Source organism: Pristiophorus japonicus, chromosome 7 (assembly GCF_044704955.1).
Source record: "Pristiophorus japonicus isolate sPriJap1 chromosome 7, sPriJap1.hap1, whole genome shotgun sequence".
In the NCBI taxonomy this organism is placed as follows: Eukaryota; Metazoa; Chordata; class Chondrichthyes; family Pristiophoridae; genus Pristiophorus; species Pristiophorus japonicus.
The window spans coordinates 90,260,776-90,288,227 of record NC_091983.1 but is presented as its reverse complement, the minus strand read 5'-3'; the positions used below and the strand labels follow the sequence as shown (position 1 = coordinate 90,288,227).

Below are 27,452 nucleotides of genomic sequence, written 5' to 3'. Positions count from 1 at the left end.
TGGTTAAAATGGCAGATCAGTGGGAGATGTTCAAAAAAGAATTTAACGTGATACACGACTAGTTTATACCCCTGAGGGGCAAGAGCTCTACATTCCAAAAAAACAACCATGTATGACTAAAGAGGTAAGAGACAACATAAAACTAAAAGAAAAAGCATACAAAAATGCAAAAAATGGCACAGATCCTAGCAAATGGGGAAGATACAAAGAACAGCAAAGGGTGACAAAACAAGTAGTAAGAGCTACAAAAAGGGAGTACAGAAACATAAAAAATAAGTGCAGGAGCAGGCTATTTGGCCCTTCGAGCCTGCACCACCATTCAATATGATCATGGCTGATCATACAACTTCAGTACCCCACTCCTGCCTTCTCTCCATACCTCCTGATCCCTTTAACCGTAAGGGCCACATCTAACTCCCTTTTGAATATATCCAATGAACTGGACTCAACAACTTTCTATGGTAGAGAATTCCACAGGTTCACCACTGAAGAAGTTTCTCCTCATCTCAATCCTAAATGGCTTACCCCTTATCCTTAGAACCCCTCGTTCTTGACTTCCCCAACATTGGGAACATTCTTCCTGCATCCAACCTGTCTAAACCCGTCAGAATTTTAAACATTTCTATGAGATCCCCTCTCATTCTTCTGAACTCCAGTGAATACAAGCCCAGTTGATCCAATCTTTCTTGATATGTTAGTCCCGCCATCCCAGTAATCAGTCTGGTGAACCTTCGCTGCACTCCCTCAATAGCAAGAATGTCCTTCCTCAGGTTAGGAGATCAAAACTGTACACAATACTCCAGGTGTGGCCTCACTAAGGCCCTGTACAACTGCAGTAAGACCTCCCTGCTCCTATACTCAAATCCCAGTCAGTTTTTATGTTCCCTGTAAGCCGACTTTCATACTCTATTTTCCCCCTCCTAATTAAACCCTTAGTCCTCCTCTGCTGAATTCTAAATTTCTCCCAATCCTCAGGTTTGTTGCTTTTTCTGGCCTCTTCCTTGGATTTAACACTATCCCTAATTTCCCATGTTAGCCACGGTTGAGCCACCTTCCCCGTTTTATTTTTACGCCAGACAGGGATGTACAATTGTTGTAGTTCATCCATGTGATCTTTAAATGTCTACCATTGCCTATCCACCGCCAACCCTTTAAGTATCATTCACCAGTCTATTCTAGCCAATTCACGTCTCATTCCATCGAAGTTACCTTTCTTTAAGTTCAGGACCCTAGTCTCTGAATTAACTGTGTCACTCTCCATCTTAATGAACAATTCTACCATATTATGGTCACTCTTCCCCAAGGGGCCTTGCACGACAAGATTACTAATTAATCCTCTCTCATTACACAACACCCAGTCTAGGCTGGCCTGCTCTCTAGTTGGTTTCTCGACATATTGGCCTAGAAAACCATCCCTTATACACTCCAGGAAATCCTCCTCCACAGTATTGCTACCAGTTTGGTTAGCCCAATCTGTATGTAGATTAAAGTCACCCATGGTAACTGCTGTACCTTTATTGCACGCATCCCTAATTTCCCTTTTGATGCCATCCCCAACCTCACTACTACTGTTTGGTGGTCTGTACACAACTCCCACTTACGTTTTCTGCCCTTTGGTGTTTTGCAGCTCTACCCACATAGATTCCACATCATCCACGCTAATGTCCTTCCTTACTATTGGGTTAATCTCTTTAACCAGCAACGCTAAAGCACCTCCTTTTTCTTCTGGTTTGTCCTTCCTGAATTTTGAATACATCTGGATGTTGTGTTCCCAGCCTTGGTTACCCTGAAGCCATGTCTCCGTAATCCAAATTACAACATATCCGTTAACAGCTATCTGCGCACTTAATTCATCCATCTTATTACGAATGCTCCTCGCATTGAGACTCAGAGCCTTCAGGCTTGTTTTTTTAACACTCTTTGTCCTAAATAAATTTGCAGGGAATATCAAAATCAACACAAAAAACTTTTGCAATTATATTAGTTAATCGTGGGTGGTGATGAACAATGTTGGCCCATTGAAGACTGATACCAGTGATATTGTCAATGATAAGGAAATGGCGGACATGTTGAATAATTACTTTGCGTCCATATTCACAGTAGAGGACGGGGATGCATGCCAGAAATCCCAAGGATTGAATCAGTGACAGGGACTCAACATAATTATCGTAAGCAAAATAATAGTAATGAAGAAAATAATGGCACTGAAGAATGACAAATCTCCAGGACCAGATGGTTTCCACCCTAGGGTTTTAAAGGAAGTAGGTGGGCACATTACAGATGCTCTAAATATAATCTTACAAAGTTCTCTCAATTCAAGAACCATTCCTTTAGATTAGAAAATAGCGCATGTCACTCCGCTATTTAAGAATGATGAGAGAGGGAAACCAGGGAATTATAGATCAGTTAGCCTAACATCTGTTGTGGGGAAATTACTAGAGTCTATAATTAAGGATGGCGTGACTGAACACCGTGAAAATGTTCAGCTGATCAGAGAGAGCCAGCATGGATTTGTAAAAGGTAGGTCATGGCTGATGAACATGATTGAAGGGCCAGAGCCTGCAGCGATGGCCCTTCCCTTTAAGGGAGGGAAGGAGCCTCAGACATTGTGCTGCGCTGCACTACTACTGCCCCACCTGCGTGGTTTAGCGCTCCACCGAAAATGGTAGAGCTTGATTTAGCGTACCACTTCCTTCCTGGAGCGCTAACACTGAATTTAGAGAAAGCTGAGAATCATTAGTGCTTGGCTCTAATTTGCCAGATTTCAAAAATTAATGTCCCAAACGGAGCGCTACTGAATTTCTTTACTCTTAAACCAGTGACAAGGCTGTGACTTAAACAAGACTTAGACTAGTGACAAAATCAGTGTTAATCTAATATTACATTGCATAGAAAGGAGAGGTTGTTTCCCTCGGACCACAGGCGTTTACAGAACAGAAGGAGGCCTTTTGGTCCATTGTGTCCATGCTCTTTGCTAGAGCAATTTCATCCCGCTGCTCTGTTCTTTCCCCATAGCCCTATGTCTTCTGCTTCAAATTTTTATCCATTTTCTCTCAAAAAGACACAAGGGTGTCTGCCTCTACTGCATCCTGTGGCAAAGCCTACCATGCTCCAACAGGTTGTTTTGTAAAGACATTTCTCCTAACTTCCTTCACTCTCTTTTGACTTTCAATTTGATGACCCCATGGTTCCCCAACCAAAGGAAGTCACCTTTCCCTCTTAATCTCTATCAAAGCTCTTCATAATGTCTTTTTTAATAAATCCCCTCTTATCCTGCTCTTGTTTCAATGAAATAGTCCCAATACCTCAGGTCTCTCCTCGTGACTATAGTTTCCCATTCCTGGAATAATTGTGACGAATTACCCTCTATCGTTTTAATATCCTTTTTATAATAGGGCACTCAAATCTGCACACGGAACATAAGAACATAAGAAATAGGAGCAGGAGTAGGCAATTCGGCACCTCGAGCCTGGCTGATCTTCTACCTCAACTCCACTTGCCTGCACTCTCCCCATATCCCTTGATTCCTTTAATATCCAAAAATCTATCAATCTCTGTCTTGAATATACTCAGACTGAGCATCCACAGCCCTCTGGGGTAAAGAATTCCAAAGATTCACCACCTTCTGAGTGCTAGGACCACTGCTTTTTCTGATATATATATATATATATATAAATGACTTGGATATTGGAATAAAGGGTAAAATTTTAAAATGTGCTGATGATACCAAACTTGGAGGTGTGACAAACAGTGAGGATGATACCAATCGATTACAACAGGACATAGATAGACTGGCAGAATGGGCAGACAAGTGCCAGGTGGAATTTAATACAGGGAAGTGTGAGGTGATTCATATTGGCAAAATGGATGGGGAGAGGTAATATAGACATAATGGCACAGTTCCATAGAGTGTGCAGGAACAGAGGGACCTGGGGGTTCATGTGCATAGATCTTTGAAGGTGGCAGGACATATTGAGAGTGTAGTTAGCAAAGCATATAGGATCCTAGGCTTCATAAATAGAGGTATTGAGTACAAAAGCAGGGAAGTTATGCTGAACCTTTATAAAGCTCTGGTTAGGCCACAACTAGAGTATTGCCTCCAGTTCTGGTCACCACACTTTAGGAAGGATGTGAAGTTCCTTGAGAGGATGCAGAGGAGATTTACCAGAATGGTTCCAAGGATGAGGGAATTTAGCTACAAGGTTAGGTTGGAGAAGCTGGGGTTGTTCTCTTTGTAGCAAAGGAGGTTGAGGGGAGATTTGATAGAAGTGTACAAGATTATGACAGGTTTAGATAAGGGAGACAAAGAAAAGCTGTTCCCATTAGCTGATGGTACAAGGACTAGGGAACTCAGATTTAAGGTTTTGGGCAAGAGATACAGGGGTGATGTGAGGAAGAACTTTTTTATGCAGTGAGTGGTAATGACCTGGAACTCGCTGCCTACGAGGGTGGTGGAAGCAGAAACAATCAATGATTTCAAAAGGAAATTGTATAGACACTTGAGGGAAATAAACTTGCAGGGCTACGGGGACAGAGTGGGGGAATGAGATTGAGTGGATTGATCTACAGAGAACCGGCATGGACTCGATGGGCCAAATGGCCTTCTCTTGTGCCGCAATGACTCTATGACTTTATAACAGACTTAACTAAGGTTGAAGTCCATGGAAATGAAGGCAAATTATTGACCTGGTTAGGTAATCAACTGAGTGGCAGGAGACAGAGTGTAGAGATAATGGGCAGGTACTCTAATTGGCAGGATGTGACTAGTGATGTCCCGCAGGGATCTGTGTTGGAGCCTCAACTATTCAATGTATTAACAACTTTGATGATGAGATAGAAAACCACATATCCAAATTTGACATTGACAGAAAGTTAGATGGCATTATAGATGGAAGCATAAAATTACAAAGGGACAATAGAATAAGTGAATAGCAAATCTGTGGCAAGTGGATTTCAATGTAGGCAAATGTGAGGTCTTCCACTTTGGACTTAAAAACGATAGAATGGGGTAATTTCTAAATGGTGCAAAGCTAAAATCAGTGGAGGTCCAAAGAGACTTGGGGGTCCAGGTACATAGATCATTAAAATGTCATGAACAGGTACAGAAAATAATCAAAAAGGCAAATGGAATGCTGGCCTGTATGTCTAGATGACTGGAATACAAGGGGGCAGAAGTTATGCTGCATCTGTACAAAACCCTGGTTAGACCACATCTGGAGTACTGTGAGCAGTGCTGGGCACCACACCACAGGAAGGATATATTGACCTTGGAGGAAGTACAGCGTAGGTTTACCAGAATGATACCTGGACACAAAGAATTAAATTACGAGGATAGATTACACAAATTTGGGTTGTATTCCCAAGAATTTAGTAGGTTCAGGGGTGATTTGATCGAAGTATTCAGGAACAGTTAGGGTGGATAGAGAAACTATTTCCACTGTTTGGAGAGTAGAACGAGACAGCTATTAGAAATAACCTCGTTGAGGCTATCTCTGGTCACTTTAAATAATCAGGTTCGAGTGCAAACCAATATAGTAGCTTTATTGTGTTTAATCAGAGTTTAAGACGAATATACAAATTAGTTATACAGCAAAAACATACGACCGTGACAAGTAGCTGATACCGATCCAATCGGACAGACGGTTGACACACGTGAGCAATTCTCTGAGTGGCTTCTCTTCGTTTTGTCTAGAGCCTCCTCGCTCTCTTCCTCCATCTGTGAGGACAGGCTTTCAGGGGGTCACTTTTATTCCATTTTTAGGGGATGGCCTGAAACGGGACATTGACAAGACCTTTTAATCTATAAAGGTTTCCCCCAAAAACTCAATACCCAATGGGGCTTCCAGTTTTTTTCTTGATTCTCAAAACAAAGCCCGCCCTAAAGATGTCTCATGATTTTATTCACATGGTCCTTCCTTTGGAATTTGTCTTGTCTCTCTTGTCCCTATTCTCTCGGATACCATCAGTACAAGGCCTAGTCCTCTACCCTTTCAACTGTGAGGCCCAAAGCAGAGCCTTCTCATTTCAACCGGTTGTTATCTCCTTTACGACATAGCAAACTGCTTTGTGTTTACACTTCCTTCCATTATCTTCGCAAGCAGTTCTGTTAAGCTAACTTCAATTCCTACCTTAGCATTATACATAAAATACATATAAACAAGGTTCAAGTCTAAACTTAAAAACAACAGATAATCGCTTAGCAACAGGGAGATACCCTCCGTAGCAAACCAAAACATTAGCACTTCTAAACAGCTATCTAATCTGAGGAGACATGTCATCTCCAATTTGAACATAACCATTTAAACACAGCATTCTTTGCGTCACAGTTTTAATCACATAACCATATACAATTTTAGGCATCTTTACTTTTTAACAGGGCATAGTCTAAAAATTAGAGCCAGACCTTTCAGGAGTGAAATTAGGAAACACTTTGACACACAAAGGGTGGTTAGAGGTTTGGAACTCTCTTCTGCAAACGGCAATTGGTGCTAGATCAATTGTTAATTTTAAATCCGAGATTGATAGATTTTTGTTAACTAAAGGTATTAAGGGATATGGGGCAAAGGCAGGTATATGGAGTTAGGTCGTAGATTAGCCAGGATCTCATTGAATGGTGGAACAGGCGCAAGGGGCTAAATGGCCCTATGCTCCTATGTTGCTAAAACCTTAAAGGATCTTAATTAACAAGTGGATTTTGTTCAGTAGGCGTGGGATTGCATGCTGTTATTAATGTGGCCAGTGAGTTCAGATGCTGTGAGTTGCGAATCTCCAGAACATGCAGATCGATTTTCACCTGTTTGTTTTGAACAATAGCATCTCATCCTTGGCCTCTCCGTGATTTTTTAAGAACTTGCCGAATTTGTGCATTAATTTCCCATTAAATTCGCATCCAAAAGTTAAGTCTCGTAATTATAAGCGTAAGTACTCTTTTGACTAAGTGATAACTGCCAATCAACCTCCTGGTTCAGAAAGTGAGCAATTTAAACCGTGTAGTCTCATTCCTTCAGGTTGTGAACATCAAATTTTAAATGTAATTTTTTTCCTTCCTTTTCTTTTCTGTCTCTTTTTTTCTCTCGCTTAATGCAATCTTTCTTTCCCTCTCGTTATGTACCTGATTTGATTCTAATTCACTGTCCTTCTCAGTCATTTCTCTGTTTGTTATTCAACTCTTAAATCTCTTTGGTTAAGCAGATAGAGTTGCTCCCACCGTTCACTGATGTCCCAGGTGTCCTGTTGCCCTTGCCGCACCTTTATCAGCTCGCACTTCCAGCAAGTTAAAGTGCAAGCATTCTTTGAGCTGATGAGTGCAAGAAAAGTCTAACTAATGGTATGTGCCATGAGATGCCCTGCTCTAGCAAGTTCCGACTCGTTGACTTTTGCATTGGGGTACGGTACAGTGCTGGGTGGCTTCTGCTACCGTCAGAAATTGGGAGCAGTAACTGGCCAGTTTTTCCATTTAACCCAGTGCTTTAAAAGCCAATTACATTGCCTCAATCGATGTTTCACTTGAGGTTAGCATAGGCAGCGGATTGAATTTGGCTCAGCTATTCATTGCCTTACATAGTCATCAGGGCGGTCTAATTATGTTCCTTTACAGACCGTTGAAGAAACTAGCTGTTCGTTGCTGAAATACTGTTTGTCGGAGTTGATGGATCTATTGCAAATGTGTCACTTTATCTATCCACTATTAACTCTGTTGGCTAAAGAAACCAAATCTGTGTGAAAACTATGAAGTAGATTTCAGTATTCATTTGTCTTTACAATACGGAACTTGTGCATTTAACTTGGAAAGAAAACCCAACAATAAATGTAACATGGTACTTAGCTTCTGCAATGGTACTGTGCTGTATATGAGTTAAAACAACATAAGCAAAACATAGAAAGACTTACATTCATATAGTGTCTTTAACAACCTCAGGACATTACAAGGAGCTTTACAGGCAATGGAGTACTTTTGAAGTATATTCACTGTTGTAATGTAGGAAACGCAGCAGCTAATTTGTGTACAGTAAGCTCCCACAAACAGCAATGTGATATTGACCAGATAATTGCTTTTTTTTTCTTATGTTGATTGAGGGATAAATGTTGGCCTGGACACCAGGGATAACTACCCTGCGCTTCTTTGAAATAGTGCCAAGGGATCTTTAACATCCAGCTAAAAGAGCAGAGGGGCATCGGTTTAACGTCTCATCCGAAAGATGACACCTCCGACAGTACAGCACTCCCTCAGCACTGCACTGGAGTGTCTGCTTAGATTTTGACTGAGGTGTGATTGCTATTCACTGAACCACGACTGACAAGTAATGTTAATTAGTAAATTCTTCCCCTCTAATTCCAGCATCTTAATATATTTTGCATGTTCTTATTAACAAAGCAAAGTACAGGTGCAACGTCCCGAATCTGGAATTCCGAAAACACGGATTGTCTGAAAACCGGACATTTTGCGCATCGCAAATTGAGTCGTCCGGAATCTCTAATTATTGTCCGAAATATGGACATTTTTAGCGAGGGATGAGGAAACTGGTTCAAAGCGCAGCATCGGGGGGCCGCGGGTGGCGGGAATTAGCGGGTGGCGAAGAGCAGACGAGCGGAGGAACAGCGTGAATCTGCGAGCTGTGACGAGCGGAATATCGGCGGGAATCAGCGAGCGGAGGAGCAGCGTGAATCGGCGAGCAGAGGAGCAGACAATCAGCGGACGGCAAGGTCTGAAATCTGGCAAAACCCAAAATCCGGCACGGATTTGGCCCCGAGGATTCCGGATTTCAGACTTTGTACCTGTATATTTAAAGTTAGGATTAGTGAGGACTTGTTAATAAACATGTGGCAATATCCATGCCCAAGCCATGCCTTGCTGTTCGATTCTTGCCTCTTTTACATGGGAAAGCCAAAAGGGACATGTATCAAACAGGGCATGGGTGAGCCGCCTGCTCCAAGCAGGCAAAAGTCGCAGCCCGTTTCAGGTGTTTAAAATGGCCTGGGCCTCACGCTAAACTCTCCATGGGGGTTCCCCACCTGCCCTGCACCCCACCCACCCAGAACGCACCCCTGGTTAAAATAACTCCAGTGTCTCTTACCATAATTATTCAAGCTACCATGAACCATTAAAATTGAAATAATTGTTACAATTAATAATTAACTTACTGGACTATGTTTAATAATTTATTTCATTACTTATTAAATCTGAAAAGAAATCCAGCTACTGAATACATTTTATAAATCATTAAGTTCCTCACTGAAATCTATATATTATTATAATTGGTATGTCTGCCATGTGTTCCATAAGAAATAGGAGCAGGAGTAGGCCATTTGGCCCCTGGAGGCTGCTCCGCCATTCAATAAGATCATGGTTAATCTATTGGCTGATCTATTCCATTGAAAAATCCAATGTAAAATGAATTATACTCTGAAGCCTAGTTGCCAACTGAAATCTGATGGTAACTAATGGTAATTAATGTGCCTCCTCAATAGCACCAGTGTGATCAATGCAATCTCAGGTTATTGAAATGTGAGGAGTAAGGGTGTGGGCGTTCAGCGGTGGGTGATGCAGTAACAGAGATCCCTGTGTGGCAGGACTGGTCACCACAATGGGCAAAGGGTAGCATGATTGGCAGAAAGGATTTGGAGCTGGAGTAGTTCTCATGGGTGAAGGGAGTGAGAGATGTACAAGAGTTGAAGGAATGCTGAATTATTGGAGGGTTGTAGGGCTAGAGAAGGTTACAGAGATGGGAAAGAGTGAGGCCATGGAGGGATTTAAACACAGGATGAGAATTTTAAATTTGTCGCATTGGGGGACTGGGGGTCAATGCAGGAGAGCGAACAGAAGGACAAGGTTTGAGTGGGACATGGTGCAGCAGAATTTTGGCTGAACTGACGTTTCTGGAAGGTCAGCCAGGAGAACATGGAATAGCCGAGTCTGGAGGAGACAATGGCAGGGGTGAGGGTTTTAGGAGCTGAGAAGGGCGCGGGGGTGGGGAGATGGACTTTGTTGCGGAGTTGAAATTAGGCAATCTTTGTGATGGAGTATATATATGGCGTCATCAGCTCAGCTCGGGAGTCAAAAAGAATGATGTCGCCAAGGGGCAGCATGCAGATGAAGAAGAGGAGGAGGCCAAAAATTGTTAGATCCTTGGGGGAATTCCAGAGATAACTCTGTGGGTGCAGGAAGAGAAGCTGGAGATCCTCTGGTTTTGATTGGTTAGATAAGAATAGAACCAATGGAAGGCCTACTCCGTCCTACTCCGCTAGACAGTGGAGGAGAGACAGTGTGGGAGGATGGAGAGATCGACCGCATCAAAGACAGCAGAGAAATTGAGATTGACAAGCACACTGCTTTGACCAAGCTTTTAGTCACCTCTTATCTCTCCTCCTTGTTGGTTTTCCTCAAGCATCAGTGAAACAATTTGGAACATTTTTCTGCATTAAAGGTGACATAAATAAAAACATTTATTTTTACATGGCATAATGTTTCTTGCATGATCTTACAATACTCATAGCTACAGTTCGTTTTGCTGAAACTAAGTGCTATGACATGCAGGCTACCAGAGTGGAGGTAATGCGTGGCAACTGAGATGTGATGTCCAGTGGGACGTTATTATATTACCTCTCATAGATTGCTTGTCAGATGCCGACAAAAAGTGTTGATCTGTTAATGGAGCGCCTTATTATTATCTTGCATAAAATGTGATCGACCAGGTGTGATATTTTCTTTCAAAATGTCATTTTTGTTTTTATTTTGTTGCTGTTACACCTCGTTCCAGTAATTCAAAAGCATCTGTTTGAGCAATATTGTGAACACACTGTAAACAACAGCCTGTGCATTATATCTCTATGACAATGTTTGTTTTAGTATGACTCTGAACCTTCATTCAACTTTGAGCTCGTGGCTTTTAATTTGCTTGGTTGAAATACAAATTACATTTTTCATCCAAGGTAGGAAAGGAAGGGTCATTTAATTTTCCTGTTTCCGAGTTATTGTTTTATATTCCTTTCTCTTTTTCGGGTAGTGTTTCACGGTCTTCTACCTTGCTCTCCTAGATTTTTTAATGCTCACTTTATGAATTATTTTTTACAGAAATCACCAGCAAAGAAGTTGGGTCATGCAATTAGCAAGTCCCTTGGTTGTGTACCAAGCCGAGAGCCACCTCATCCTATATACCCAGAGATGCCAGAAAAACCTCTAGATTTGGCACATATAGTGTGAGTAATGAACTTTTAAATTAATTTTTAGATGTGAATACTGGTGCAGCTTTTATTGGCAAACGAGTTTAAGCTTGAAATTGACCCTAAGGAGAATTTGGCATACTACAATGGGACATGGTTAATCTTGACTTCTCCTTTCATAAACTGGTAATCCAAGTTTGCACTGGTTGCATACACCATGAGGAACTGCTCAATAATTTTGAACTACATATTCTTTAATAAGGTCATGAAAGCCTATAAACAACAAAAACAAAACTCTGCTATCATTCTTTAGGCTCACATTTCTAGACATGGCCACACCAATACTTGTGAAGTAAGCATCCTTATAAATGGACAAGAGAGAGTAAAATCCACCTCACATAAGAACAGGAGTGGGCCATTGAGCCCCTCAAGCTTGTTCTGCCGTTCAAATAGATCATGGCTGATCTGCACCTCAACTCCATTTTTCCACCTTTGCTCCTTGACACCCTACCCTAACATAAATCTACTGATCGCAATCTTGAAAATTACAATTCACCCAGCAAGCCCAGCCTTTTTCACATACTGCAAAATAGTGAAGAAACTAAACTGGAATTCTTGCTAACCCAATGTTATTGGGTGATGTTTTTTATTTTTAGAAACTGGAGTATTAATCTTGCAATTTATTTTTTTATTTTACTTACAATTAATAGTGATTCTCATAACTTCAGTTTTATACTGGATGATTTAGCTTTGTGTGATTGTGTTAGCCTTGCGAGCAGAAACCTGCCGAAACAAGATGTGTCTGTGATATTCATTTCGTGCCTTTCAAGTGGTTTAACAGCCATTTGACGAGTTAAGTAATGGCCAAGTATGTTAATCCAGTTTGGGAGAGTGAGAAATTTCAGAAGGTAAGCAGAGCAGCGAATTAGTGCAGCTCCGTTCACCAACCTGACAATTTTCAGACTTCAGCATTAGAACCAATGTATTTATTTTTATGTATGTAATAAACTTCTAAGTTTTGAAATCCAAGGCAAATTGAAATACAAGTTTTAAAAATTGTCTACATTGTTTGCTTGTGCACTTTAAACATCCAAATTAATTTCCCCAACTGAGAATGAAAAGTAGAACTAAGCAGCATGTCAGAGTTTAGTGGTCAACAGTTCAAAGTGTCCCTGAACCCAGTGCTGCCATCTGGTGAACCATTTAAAAGTCAGCTGTGGGTTTGCGGGCTTGGTTTGCAGTGAAGCCTTCCACCGGTATGCTCGCGGCCTTCCACGAGAGGTGGGCACCGGAGAGACTGGAGTGCATTATTACCCCCGGCAACCAAATTTTAATTTGATTTTATATGTTTTAAAGTTTAATTTGTTTTAACTGCTGGGTTTAGTGTTCCCCTCCCCTTTTATAGGGGCAGGAAAACAGAAGGAGTGGTCCCCTAAACTGCTCTAAAAGTAAAGGAGGGCAATGTTCAAAATGGCAGCCCCTATGCGACAAGTCAGCAGACAGTCCACACCGAACCATGGCCGTCGCATGGGCCTTATAGAAAGGGGCAATTTCGGCCCCACGGTCTCTTGCAGAAATTTCCTGCAGCTTCATCAGTGTCATCTTCAGAGCATAGCCACTTCAGAATTGGTGAAATGTGTATTTGTAGGAAAGCAGTTATAGTAATAAAGCTCTACTTAGAGCACACTATAGTTTCAAACTCTCACACTAATTAAAGTGATTCAGTGTGACACCGCCTTTCATGGGGCTACAAGCAATCTTAAACACATTGCATTTTGGGCTGTTTTATAGCATTCGGTTCTGTACCACTCTTTTCAACAACTAGCCCCTAATGCACCATTGTGACATATTCCATTTTCCACATCAGCTAACTAGTGGCATCTGTGAGTGAGATTGACAATAGTGTCAAACCTGGGGAGGTTTTGGGCCAGGACCCAATGCCCAACAGAACTGGGCTGAAACTAGATCAACTGATATTATGCAGGACTTTTTAACAGACAGGAGAATTTTATCGCAAATTATTTCATAGTTCATCTCTCAATTCTCTTTCACTTCATTTTGCTGTTAGAGAAAGGCATTCTGTCTGTTGGACTGGAGCTGACAACTGTACAAACATCCTCACCTGTCAGCTAAAAATAGACAAAGTAATTAGGGAACGAATTTGCCCCTTTTTAAAGCCCCGCTAGCACCTCAAGGAGGGGGGGATGGCACTAATGGGGAGCAATGGGGTTTTCGCCGAGGGGAGTGGAGTGCGACCGCATCCGTGGAAATTGCCCTGAAGGTTTGGGGGACGCTGTCCAGCAGCAGCGCCCTCAAAGGAAGTGAAGCGGCGGAAATTTCCAAGTCGGAGGCGGGACTTCTGGGCCGGGCGCGGAAAGTCCTGGCCCCGGAAGATTACCGCCCACAATTGCGGCGAGGGGCAATTTCTAACACTTAGATTTTAAACATCCACTGCCAAATGACACTGAACATCAGAGGGTGTGCTTCCCATGTTCAAACCTGTGGAGGGTTGAAGAGGGTTCATGCACTGCTCGCAGTTGCAGAGGATCTCGCTTGTGTCGCAGAGCAAACACTTTGGTGAGTTGCGTTCAAATGAATTTGAAGGGTGCTGCTAGGTTGAGTATAATTATATATAGTAAAGTACACTGTATAATAGATTGAGCTCACAGCAGGTGGAAATCAACCTTTCCATCTCTGAGGATGAATCTGATCATAACTGACACTTCAAAATAAATTAGTTCTGATTTAGAAATATCTTGATTGATTTACAGGTCGTTGGTATTTGCATTGCTCAAGAGAAATTCTGCTCAAAACATGTTGATTCATTATATCAAGTTAGATTATGCATAAGAGTTTACTGGTGCTCCATCTCTGAGACACCTGTGATTTAGTGCAGTTGTATGAGTAAAGATGCCCTTTTCTGAATTCCAGCACTGCTGCACGATAAGTCTGATGTGGAATGACAAGCCTGTATATAGGTTTCTGCATAATGCAACCTTTTAGGCACAGCAAGACATTTAATATTAATAAACCCTGATAGGAAGATAGGCAGTGGTAATGTATTCATGGTATCATTCACATGGTCTGAAAATTTGTTTGAAAATGTGAACAAGTGGAACCCTCAGGAGAGAAATTATGGCCCTGAAATTGCGGCGTCTGAAATTGCACACTCCCAGTGTATGCCGATGTAATTCCCTTTGAAATGCTCCGCAAGTTCTGAATTTACGCATGTGCATGTGTGAAATCTGGAACTTGCGATCTGTCAAGGACAGATCATTTGACCAGCCTGAAAACTGAGTATTGCTGTTGCTGAGTTGGGCTATTTACCCAGAGACTGGCCAGCAATTGCCCACTTAAGTCTTATGGTTGATGCAAGCATCACATATCCAAAATTATTCACGTACACTTTATTAAATGAGTTTATGCAAATTTTATCCCGGATCAGTGCTGGGACCCCAACTATTTACAATCTGTATTAACGACTTGGAAGAAGGGACTGAGTGTAATGTAGCCCAGTTTGCTGACGATACAAAGATGGGAGGAAAAGCAATGTGTGAGGAGGACACACAAAATCTGCAAAAGGACATAGACAGGCTAAGTGAGTGGGCAAAAATTTGGCAGATGGAGTATAATGTTGGAAAGTGTGAGGTCATGCACTTTGGCAGAAAAAATCAAAGAGCAAGTTATTATTTAAATGGAGAAAGATTGCAAAGTGCCGCAGGTACAGCAAGTGATCAGGAAGGCCAATGGAATCTTGGCCTTTATTGCAAAGGAGATGGAGCATAAAAGCAGGGAAGTCTTGCTACAGCTCTACAGGGTATTGGTGAGGCCACACCTGGAGTACTGCGTGCAGTTTTGGTTTCCATATTTACGAAAGGATATACTTGCTTTGGAGGCAGTTCAGAGAAGGTTCACTAGGTTGATTCCGGAGATGAGGGAGGTTGACTTATGAGGAAAGGTTGAGTAGGTTGGGCCTCTACTCATTGGAATTCAGAAGAATGAGAGGTGATCTTATCGAAACGTATAAGATTATGAGGGGGCTTGACAAGGTGGATGCAGAGAGGATGTTTCCACTGATGGGGGAGACTAGAACTAGAGGGCATGATCTTAGAATAAGGGACCACCCATTTAAAACAGAGATGAGGAGAAATTTCTTCTCTCAGAGGGTTGTGGATCTGTGGAATTCGCTGACTCAGAGAGCTGTGGCAGCTGGGACATTGAATAAATTTAAGACAGAAATAGGTAGTTTCTTAAACGATAAGGGGTTATGGGGAGCGGGCAGGGAAGTGGAGCTGAGTTCATGATCAGATCAGCCATGATCTTATTGAATGGCGGAGCAGGCTCGAAGGGCCGTATGGCCTTCTCCTGCTCCTATTTCTTATGTTCTTATTACAGTTTTAATGATGTGTGAAATTATCAAAAAATTACATTTTTATTGAGTTTGGTGGAATGAAGGTAATTTTGTCTAAAATTAAAATTCTGTCAATTGTGTAATTTTTACATTTCAGGATTCCATTGCAAATCATTAGGGGAGTTCCTTCTTAAATGATTACAATGGAATTCTCCTTTGTCATTGGAGGACCGAGCCCATATGATCCCAGGTACACTTCCAAACCGTCTGCGTCCCAGGGATTCTTGGGCCATTAATCTGTCGTCTGCCTTATGGCCTGGAACCACAACTCTTCACAGCCTGGGCGCCAGCAGGGAATTTTGTAAATGTTTTGTGGGTCGGAGGCACTTCCGATCACAATTTCTGGGCCCTCATATTTTTTTAAGGGAAGCATTGAATGAAATGGAGAACTGTCAAATTCAATATTTGTTTCATCTGTTAGCATTGATTAAATCAATGAAATAGAATTGTTTTTTAGTACCACACAGCTATATAAGAGTTTTGTTTATTGCTAATTTGAATGAGGACTGAGGTTAGAGATTCCCTTGTTAGCACAGAGCATCTGTGAAGTACAGTTTTTAAGGAAATGTGTACAAGGTGAAGCTTTGGAACAATTTGGAGCTTACACAGAACAGACAGAACTTTTAGAACACACTGCTGGAGTGGGACATTTCATGGTGGCACGTGCCATTAGACTTTTCTCCAGCCATTGCGCCATATCTTCCTGGAAGTGTGAGCTGATAGCGGCGCGCAAGGGCAACGGGTCATCTGGGACCTCAGTGAACAGGGGGACCAACAGTGTATTTCCTTAACCAATGTGATTTAAGAATCGAGAAAGAAACAAAGGATTGACTGAGAAAGACGATGAATTAGAATCAAATCAGATACAGAAAGAGAAATAAAGCCAGGGAAAGAAAGAGAGAGAGAAATGAAAAGCAAGAAAAACATTTTAATTCTTTTTAAATCTCTTGCCAATAATTGACTACATGCAGGAATGAGATTTAACAGTTAAATTGTTCCCTTTCTGGCCAGACAGGTTGATTGGCATTATTATATCAACAATTATCATTTCGTTATAAGGTTACTGACATGCTTAAACCAGAATTAACTCTCTGTGGCGAGTTTAATTGGCAAGTAATGTGCAAATCCAGCAGATTCTTAAAAATAACGGGGAGGCTATGGGCGAGATGCCATTTGTGCGAAGCAAGTGGCGGAGTGGCATAAATTGTCGAGCATGCTCCAGAGATTCGCAAAAACGCTTTATCTCTTAATCCTCTGAATTTACTGGCCGATTTGTGTGTTAATAACAGCATGCCATTATTCGAACAGCCATTATCATCATCATCATCATCATCATCATCATCATCATAGGCGGTCCCTCGTATCGATGATAACTTGCTTCTACACTAAAAAGGGATGAGTTCACAGGTGTCTCAATGAAGGACCTAATATTCCAGGTCCCAAACTACATGTTGAAGGGTGGAAGATTACCTGTGCATGGATTTTTTTAACATGTGGTGGCTGTTGCACATCAGCCACCACACGGGCCTGACAGAGCTAGGTCTTGGTCCAGTGGCAAGGATTAACCAAGACGACTGGAGACCAGCTCTGCTGCGCGGACCTAGTGTGCACACATATTGCAGTGTGGGCTGGCCCGTGCTACCGTTATAATAATTTAGAATTTTCCTTGTGGTTTGATGACAGTTTCTATCAGCAGACTGTAGTCTTCTGTGATATGAAATCTGTGTCTTTATTCTCTGCTGCATTTTAGATGTGCTGTCCTGCCATAAAAGGGAATCCTTTATCACTGTGATGCTGATCCAGAAGAGCAGCTTCCATGTTTAAATACCAGCAACTTAAAACTAGCATTACTCAGGTCTAACGATTAGCCCTGATTGTGGTAACTTGCTTACTGGAGAAAATGTCGAATATGCATTTATCTCCTGTCACTTAGGATAACAGAAAATATCACATTGTTATACACTTTACATGTGCTAAACCAGATCAATTTAAAAATAAAATAATAGAATCAAAAATGCATTAGCAAAATACTAAACTATTTATATTGGAAAACTGAGATTGGTGCACATCAGGGATTAATACCCTTTGCAGAAAGTTGCTATTTACATCTTGGAATGTAACAAACCTTTTGGAGACACCAGCTGTCAGCACTATCTTTGATATAAGTAAAAAACGGATAAGGTCCTACAAGCTGAATTTAGGGAGCTAGGAGTTAAATTAAAAAGCAGGACCTCAAAGGTAGTAATCTCAGGTTTGTTACCAGTGCCACGTGCTAGTCAGAGTAGGCATTGCAGGATAGCTAAGATGAATACGTGGCTTGAGGAGTTGTGCAGGAGGGAAGGATTCAAATTCCTGGGACATTGGAACCGGTTCTGGGGGAGGTGGGACCAGTACAAACCGGACGGTCTGCACCTTGGCAGGACCGGAACCAATGTCCTAGGGAGAGTGTTTGCTAGTGCTGTTGGGGAGGAGTTAAACTAATATGGCAAGGGGATGGGAACCTATGCAGGGAGACAGAGGGAAGTAGAATGGGGGCAGAAGCAAAAGGTAGAAAGAAGAAAAGTAAAAGTGGAGGGCAGAGAAACCTAAGGCAAAAATCAAAAAGGACCACATTACAGGAAAATTCTAAAAGGGCAAAATGTGTTAAAAAGACAAGCCTGAAGGCTCTGTGCCTCAATGCGAGGAGTATTCGTAATAAGATGGACGAATTAACTGCGCAGGCAGCTAGTAACGAATATGATATAATTGGGATTACGGAGACATGGCTCCAGGGTGAAAAGGCTGGGAACTCAACATCCAGGAATATTCAACATTCAGGAAGGATAGACAGAAAGGAAAAGGAGATGGGATAGCATTGCTGGTTAAAGAGGAAATTAATGCAATAGTAAGGAAGGACATTAGCTTGGATGATGTGGAATCTGTATGGGTAGAGCTGCGGAATACCAAAGGGCAGAAAACGCGAGTGGGAGTTGTGTACAGACCACCAAACAGTAGTAGTGAGGTTGGGAACAGCATCAAACAAGAAATTAGGGATGCATGCAATAAAGGTACAGCAGTTATCATGGGTGACTTTAATCTACATACTGATTGGGCTAACCAAACTGGTAGCAATACAGTGGAGGAGGATTTCCTGGAGTGTATTAGGAATGGTTTTCTAGACCAATATGTCGAGGAACCAACTAGAGGGCTGGCCATCCTAGACTGGGTGATGTGTAATGAGAAAGGACTAATTAGCAATCTTGTGCTAGCCCCTTGGGGAAGAGTGACGATAATATGGTAGAATTCTTTATTAAGATGGAGAGTGACACAGTTAATTCAGAGACTAGGGTCCTGAACTTAAGGAAAGGTAACTTCGATGGTACGAGACGTGAATTGGCTAGAATAGACTGGCAAATGATACTTAAAGGGTTGACGGTGGATAGGCAATAGCAAACATTTAAAGATCACATGGATGAACTTCAACAATTGTATATCCCTGTCTGGAGTAAAAATAAAATGGGGAAGGTGGCTCAACCGTGGCTAACAAGGGAAATTAAGGATAGTGTTAAATCCAAGGAAGAGGCATATAAATTGGCCAGAAGAAGCATCAAACCTGAGGACTGGGAGAAATTTAGAATTCAGCAGAGGAGGACAAAGGGTTTAATTAGGAGGGGGAAAATAGATTATGAGAGGAAGCTTGCTAGGAACATAAAAACTGACTGCAAAAGCTTCCATAGATATGTGAAGAGAAAAAGATTAATGAAGACAAATGTAGGTCCCTTGCAGTCAGAATCAGGTGAATTTATAATGGGGAGCAAAGAAATGGCAGACCAATTGAACAAATACTTTGGTTTTGTCGTCACGAAGGAAGACACAAATAACCTTCCGGAAATACTAGGGGACCGAGGATCTAGCAAGAAGAAGGAACTGAAGGAAATCCTTATTAGTCAGGAAATTGTGTTAAGGAAATTGATGGGATTGAAGGCCGATAAATCCCCAGGGCCTGATCGTCTGCATCCCAGAGTACTTAAGGAAGTGGCCCTAGAAATAGTGGATGCATTGGTGATCATTTTCCAACAATCTATCAACTCTGGATCAGTTCCTATGGACTGGAGGGTAACTAATGTAACACCACTTTTTTAAAAAGGAGGGAGAGAGAAAATGGGGAATTATAGCCTGACATCGGTAGTGGGGAAAATATTGGAATCAATTATTAGAGATGAAATAGCAGCGCATTTGGAAAGCAGTGACAGGATCGGTCCAAGTCAGCATGGATTTATGAAAGGGAAATCATGCTTGACAAATCTTCTGGAATTTTTTGAGGATGTAACTAGTAGAGTGGACAAGGGAAAACCAGTGGATGTGTATTTGGACTTTCAAAAGGCTTTTGACAAGGTCCCACACAGAGATTATTGTGCAGAATTAAAGCACATGGTATTGGGGGTCATGTATTGATGTGGATAGAGAACTGGTTGGCAGACAGTAAGCAGAGAGTCGGGATAAACGGGTCCTTTTCAGAATGGCTAGCAGTGACTAGTGGGGTGCTGCAGGGCTCAGTGCTGGGACCCCAGCTCTTTACAATATACATCAATGATTTAGATGAAGGAATTGATTTTAATATCTCTAAGTTTGCAGATGACACTAAGCTGGGTGGCAGTGTGAGCTGTGAGGAGGATGCTAAGAGGCTGCAGGGTGACTTGGACAGGTTAGGTGAGTTGGCAAATGCATGGCAGTTGCAGTATAATGTGGATAAATGTGAGGTTATCCACATTATACTACATGAAGGCAGTATATTATCTAAATGGCGGCAGTTTAGGAAAAGGGGAGGTGCAACGAGACCTGGGTGTCATGGTACATCAGTTATTGAAAGCTGGCATGCAGGTACAGCAGGCCGTGAAGAAGGCAAATGGTATGTTGGCCTTCATAGCTAGGGGATTTGAGTATAGGAGCAGGGAGGTTTTAATGCAGTTGTACAGGGCCTTGGTGAGGCCTCACCTGGAATATTGTGTTCAGTTTTGGTCACCTAATCTGCGGAAGGACGTTCTTGCTATTGAGGGAGTGCAGCGAAGATTCACCAAACTGATTCCCGGGATGGCAGGACTGACATATGAGGAGAGACTGGATCGACTGGGCCTGTATTCACTGGAGTTTAGAAGGATGAGAGGGGATCTCATAGAAACATAAAAAATTCTGACGGGATTGGACAGGTTAGATGCAGGAAGAATGTTCCCGATGTTGGGGAAGTCTAGAACCAGGGGTCACAGTCTAAGGATAAGCCATTTAGGACCGAGATGAGGAGAAACTTCTTCACTCAGAGAGTTGTTAACCTGTGGAATTCTCTACCGCAGAGAGTTGTTGATGCCAGTTTGTTAGATATATTCAAGAGGGATCAAGGGGTATGGAGAGAAAGCAGGAAAGGGGTACTGAGGTGAAAGTCTTATTGAATGGTGGTGCAGGCTCAAAGGGCTGAATGGCCTACTCCTGCACCTATTTTCTATGTTTCTATACACATTCCCACAGTATCAAAATGTATATTTTGCAATGCGATGTTCTACGTAGAATATGTGAGCTTCTATGAAGTCAAGTATGCCTTTGCTGGAACTGAAGACTAGCAGCTAGAATTGTGATACTTATTCTGTAAAGGTGGAGGTAATATGATTTCTTTTGGAACAGACAAGGAAGAAAAATATTGGCTGACTTCATTCACACCTTGATATGCAATGGGATGATGGCTTGTAACACACAACAACCTTTAACTTTCCTCCCAGACTGCTTTCACACCAAACCACAATCAGAAATTACAGAATGTCTGTCACAGTTACATGCAGCCATTTACATTGTAACATACCTGTGCAGAAATTGCAGTCGAAGGCTTCCGATCTGAAAAAAATCTACGAATTTACCTGGTGGTCCGGGAGCTTCAAAGACATGGGTTTCTACACGTGTAGACCTGTGTAGAAACCCATGTATCTCGGGGCGCAGATATTTCACATGCGTCTCTGGAATCATGTGAGCCTGCCCAACCAATGAAAGTAGGGGTATTCCCATTCATATTTGTGGTGAATTCCATTTGTACGAAGTCACCATAAGTATGAATGGTAATAACCCCAAAAATACACGTACACTTAAAACACATTTTAAAAAACATCACATTTAAAATTAATCAAAATGGAATTTAATTAATTATTTAAAACAAAATTTTTATTTTTTGAAAGATAAATGTACATATTTTAACGGGTCTAATAATAAACTTAACTTATTTCATAGATTTTTAAATGTTTAAATTATTGAAAAAGTGTATTTTTCTGTTCTTCAAAAATTTTACGCTGATGAGAGCAGGCCTTACGCCTGCTTTTATCAGGTTTATGAATTTCACGGGCATTCGTTGGGCAGAAGTTGAGCAAATAACTCAAGACTCCGCCAGCAACTGCCCATTTACTTCAGCTTTGTGCGATCTGTCAAGAGGATTCTTGACGGATCGCAAGTTCCGGGTTTCGCCGCATGCAGAGTGCATGCCTAAACCCAGAACATGCGAGGCCCTTACGGGTGTACCTTGTACATGCCCGTAGGGGCCACGAATTCAGCCCCATTGTTCCTTTATCAAACGAAACCCTTTCTCACTTACTCGGCTCACTCAATATTTCTCTTATCCATGATTTTGTGCTCAAACCTCGGATATTTAAGACTAGATACAGCTAAAGACAAAAGTTCCTATTTGTGCCACAGGAACTATTAACAGCTTTGTCGAAGGCTCAGTTTTGAAGTTGCTTTCCAGTGTGACTCTGAGCCACAGAGAACTGAAAGATCCAAGGATCAAACCCTTATCTTAGAGTTTCCTGGGTTAGAGGGCGGAGCATCCTGGGCTCCTGCCCCTGACCACTATCCGATGATTAAGCATTGAAATCCATTGTGTTTATCGCTGTCTGTGTATGTTCCATATTGTGATATGCTTTGAGGTGCACTCTATTTTCATGGTGTGTTTGAGTTGTTGGAAGATTATTATGAGAATAGAATTAAATTGTTTGCGAGTGTCAGTTGATGATGTGTGACACAGGTAATTATGGTAGTGAGTTTGAATGTAGCACATGAAGATATTAATGGGCTGGATTTTTGGGTCTTTGGGTGAAAACGGTAGCAATACGTGAAAATTACCGTTTTCGCTGCGCTACCGATTTTAGGCCGAACTTTCGGCCTTTGGGGTCTGCACCACGGGTGCATCGCAAAGGGAGGCGTTGCACAATTATTCGCGGCGCAAAACGCGACTTTCACCAACTTTAGTGGGGGTTGTTGGCGTTGCGAGAGAGGCCTTGGGAGGGTGAAAAAACATTCTAAACATTACCAAGACCCTTACCCAACTAATAGCTGCAAAAAATGTTAAAATAAAAACTTTAACTTATCTTTTTTGCAGGTTTTATAACTTACCGCTGCTGGCAGGGCTGCACCCTGTCGGTGTTCTGGGCGCAGTGTACGGGTCGGGAGACTCCTGAAACTCGGATGGTAATGCACCCTGGGTTGTTACATGTCCGGTGCAGCTCTCCCTCGTGATACTTTCCATTTCCACCGCAAGCAAGGAGCCGAGGATTCCGCCCGGGCTTTGCGACCGGGTTTTCGTTGCACAGGATCAAATCGCGGCGAAAACCTGATTGCAAACCTCTCGAAAATCCAGCCCAATAATGTTTTAATTGTAATTATAACTGACTGTAATATATTTCCACATCTTTAGCTTTAAAGTGTCTCTCAACTGGAATAGATGTGTTTCAGTGTTTGATGTTTGACTTGGTTTCAACTTCATTTTAGCAGAGAGCAAGAGTATCACTGCAAAATCCAGCCACAGTGTAACAGTTTACAATTATTTAATTCACACCACTCAATGCTGGTTAAAACATGTAGGAAAGTTGAGCTGTCAATTCCGAAAGGCAGATATTATCAAGAACATCATGTGACTCAAACTATGGTAAAGGATTCAAATATGAGAGGGTACAAGTAGAAAGTTAAGGGTGAGAATGCGAGTCCGATGGATATTTTTTTCAGCAAAAGGGTAATAAAGTAATCAGAAAAAGATAATTGAAACAGGTGGTATAAAGTGATTTAAGAGGCAATTCGAGGCATTTCTGGAAAGAGGAGGCATTGATGAAAATGTTGAGAAGTTGAATAGGTGATGTCAAGATTGATCAAAAATGGACAGGTTCCTTTCTGGTTCTCGTCATTTGAACACCAGGTGAGGACACGATAGGACTCAGCAGTGATGACCCCAGGAATGAATAGTAGGCCTATGCACATGAAGAATGGCTACTTAGACAAGGTACCAGAGAATAATGTGCTTGTGGTACTGTATCCCAGTGTGAAACTGTATTCAGATATTTAGCATTGCTATTCTGAACTAACCACTGGAACATGAAACAAAAAAAGATATCGCTGGAAACACACCAAGTCAAGTCAGCACCTGGAATAATTTATGCAACACTTAAATGCATCAATGGGAAGACTGTAGGGTTTATGAGGAAGAACAAATTAAAATGTGAGTTTCTTCCTTCCATAATTCTTTTTGTGGAGGAAAAGAACAGATGTCAGGTTAACTTTGGAAAGATGTTAGGGCAGAAATTATTGTTGGTAATTTTATTTTTTGAATGCTTAATGTGCTCTTATCATGTTCGTCGCTGTACTATTTCAATGGTGGTGTAAGCCTACTTTAAAATAAATGCCTCCATTAAAGTTTTGGAGAGAAAAATTGGATATTATTGTGTTAAGGATTCATACAGTCGCGTAGACGGTCATTTATATCCTATAAAGAAGTAAGAGGGGCACTAAAAATTAATTCCATAATGTAATTAATGCTACTTTTTAGTTAGCTTGTACATCATCTACTTATTCTCTGATATAATGGAATATTAAAAAAAATAAGCAGCTCATTGAAATTTGAAATTATGAAACTGCATTAAATTATACAGCACATAAGATCTGGAAACATTCCTGCAAATTGCTATTGGATCTGAGATAATTACTGGAAATGTTAGAGAAACCTCTATTACTGCAGTTCAGTACCAGAGTATTTCGTCTTCTCTTCTTGGCCAGTCTGAAGCTGTTTTTGAAAAATTAAGTAATGTTGCCAAACAAACTGTTTTTGAGATCAGCTCAATGGCTACAATAGGAAGTTAAGGTTTCACAGTGAGTCCATTTAAATGGCAGAAGAAATATGCAAAATATTTGCATCTAACAATGTTGGCAGATCCATGGCAGTCATTGTATAAATTCTGAATTTGCTGGAGATTTGAAATAAATTGAACAAGATCTCAAGCTGTGTAACTCATTGTTGTATTATTGTGTTGTGATACTCGGACTTGTGATTAGCTGCAGTTCTGTTATTTAAAAGTAGAATAACTGCATTTTTTCTGTATATTTGGAGGATTATAGCAGCCTGCTTCTGTCCATATGGAGCATGTTACATAAACTGTTCTAAAATTTCAATAATATTTTACAAGTGAATATGACTATATAATGCATTTTGTGACTATTACGGGTACAGTTTAAATGCCAAGTTATTAGTTATAACTCCTCATGGAGTTTCTGATTATTCAGCAGCAGAAAGTTTAACGTTTGTTTGAGAGTAAATTGTGATGCTTCAACAGTTCTATTATAGAAACCTGATTTGAAGGCTTGACATGTGATTTAGTTTTAGCAGTACTGTCACAGGTGCCACTGTCACATTGATGTTATACAACTGTTTACAATTGGTTAAAACATTTTTTTTGAAGGTACTAAAATTAAGATAATGGCCTCAATTTTCCCCAGTTATCTGCGCCGTTTTTTTGGCGCACGCCACTTTTTTTTGGCCTAAATTAAAATATCCAAGTTTCCCCAAAGTTTGTGCGCCAGCGTAACTCAGTTACGATTTTTTTAGGTTTTTTTTTTGCGTTATGATGTCTGCACCAGTTTTTCACATTTATGCAAGTTTGGCCAACTTACATTTCTCCTGGGACGGTGTATGTGAATACTCCCAAAAAACCTTCTGGGCACAAGAAAAACCAGCGGCCATTAAAAATTTGGCGCAGAAAGACGCCATTGTTTTTATGCAAAGTTTTGGAGGGAGTCAAGAACACATTAAATATGTGTCATGTCGCTTAATTTTATCAAACTTAAAACAGAGAAAATGGAAGTCTAATGCATTTCTTCAATTTTGAATTTTTTTCAAAGTGCCATGCCACCACCAAACGTCTCCTCACCGGGCTCGAGGGTCAGAGCGTCAGCCAGTAGACTCAGTCCCTCACCTGGACATAGGGGCTCGGGGGTCGGCTTCAAAAGAAGCTTGGCGGGGGCGTGGGGGGGGGAGCGTGGGGTGGGGTGTGGAAGCTGAACTGAAGGCATGAGAAGCATTACACTAGGCAGCAGCATCAAAAGAAGCCTGGGGAGCAGGGGGGAAGGCGGGGGGAGTGTCTGCCGAGCCCCTGTGTCCAGGTGAAGGAGCAATTCTGCCGGCTGACCCTCGAGCCCGGTGGTGGGTGGTACTTTGATAAAAAATCTAAAATTAAAGAATTGCATTCGACTTTGTTGCCCCAAATGTCCTCATTTGAATGTCTCGCTTCCCGTTCTAAGCAAGTCTATTGCGCATGCGCTGACCTGGGTGTGGTCAATACTAGGGCGTCGATTTTGGGGAAAGAGAGAATGAAGAAGCTTTAAGTCCTGCTGTTTTGAGCTTCTTGCAAAGCTACAATTTAATTATGGGGGTAATACTGACAATGCCATATCCCGTGCAAGCCTTCTGCATAATGGTGCTGCCGAGGAGACGATTGATTCGATGTAATCGCATGAGGAACCTCAGAGCCAGGGCCTGATGGACTGCATCCCAGAGTACTTAAGGAGGTGGCCTTGGAAATAGTGGATGCGTTGACAGTCATTTTCCAACATTCCATTGACTCTGGATCAGTTCCTATGGAGTGGAGGGTAGCCAATGTAACCCCACTTTTTAAAAAAGGAGGGAGAGAGAAAACAGGGAATTATAGACCTGTCAGTCTGACATCGGTAGTGGGTAAAATGATGGAATCAATTATTAAGGATGTCATAGCAGTGCATTTGGAAAGAGGTGACATGATAGGTCCAAGTCAGCATGGATTTGTGAAAGGGAAATCATGCTTGACAAATCTTCTGGAATTTTTTGAGGATGTTTCCAGTAGAGTGGATAAGGGAGAACCAGTTGATGTGGTATATTTGGACTTTCAGAAGGCGTTCGACAAGGTCCCACACAAGAGATTGATGTGCAAAGTTAGAGCACATGGGATTGGGGGTAGTGTACTGACATGGATTGAGAACTGGTTGTCAGACAGGAAGCAAAGAGTAGGAGTAAATGGGTACTTTTCAGAATGGCAGGCAGTGACTAGTGGGGTACCGCAAGGTTCTGTGCTGGGGCCCCAGCTGTTTACACTGTACATTAATGATTTAAATGAGGGGATTAAATGTAGTATCTCTAAATTTGCGGATGACACTAAGTTGGGTGGCAGTGTGAGCTGCGAGGAGGATGCTGTGAGGCTGCAGAGCGACTTGGATAGGTTAGGTGAGTGGGCAAATGCATGGCAGATGAAGTATAATGTGGATAAATGTGAGGTTATCCACTTTGGTGGTAAAAACAGAGAGGCAGACTATTATCTGAATGGTGACAGATTAGGAAAAGGGGAGGTGCAAAGAGACCTGGGTGTCATGGTACATCAGTCATTGAAGGTTGGCATGCAGGTGCAGCAGGCGGTTAAGAAAGCAAATGGCATGTTGGCCTTCATAGCAAGGGGATTTGAGTACAGGGGCAGGGAGGTGTTGCTACAGTTGTACAGGGCATTGGTGAGGCCACACCTGGAGTATTGTGTACAGTTTTGGTCTCCTAACCTGAGGAAGGACATTCTTGCTATTGAGGGAGTGC

The 27,452-nt window shown here is 41.7% G+C and overlaps 1 protein-coding gene across 1 annotated transcript in view; it reads left to right on the top strand.

Moving 5' to 3' along the window:
• Window positions 1-27,452, top strand: part of LOC139267193 (dystrobrevin beta-like) — an 843,282-nt gene that overhangs the window by 417,015 nt on the left and 398,815 nt on the right. Inside the window, exon 11 of the mRNA XM_070885122.1 lies at window positions 11,072-11,196. Coding sequence (XP_070741223.1) covers window positions 11,072-11,196 — 125 coding nt within the window. The remainder of the gene's footprint in view (window positions 1-11,071; window positions 11,197-27,452) is intronic.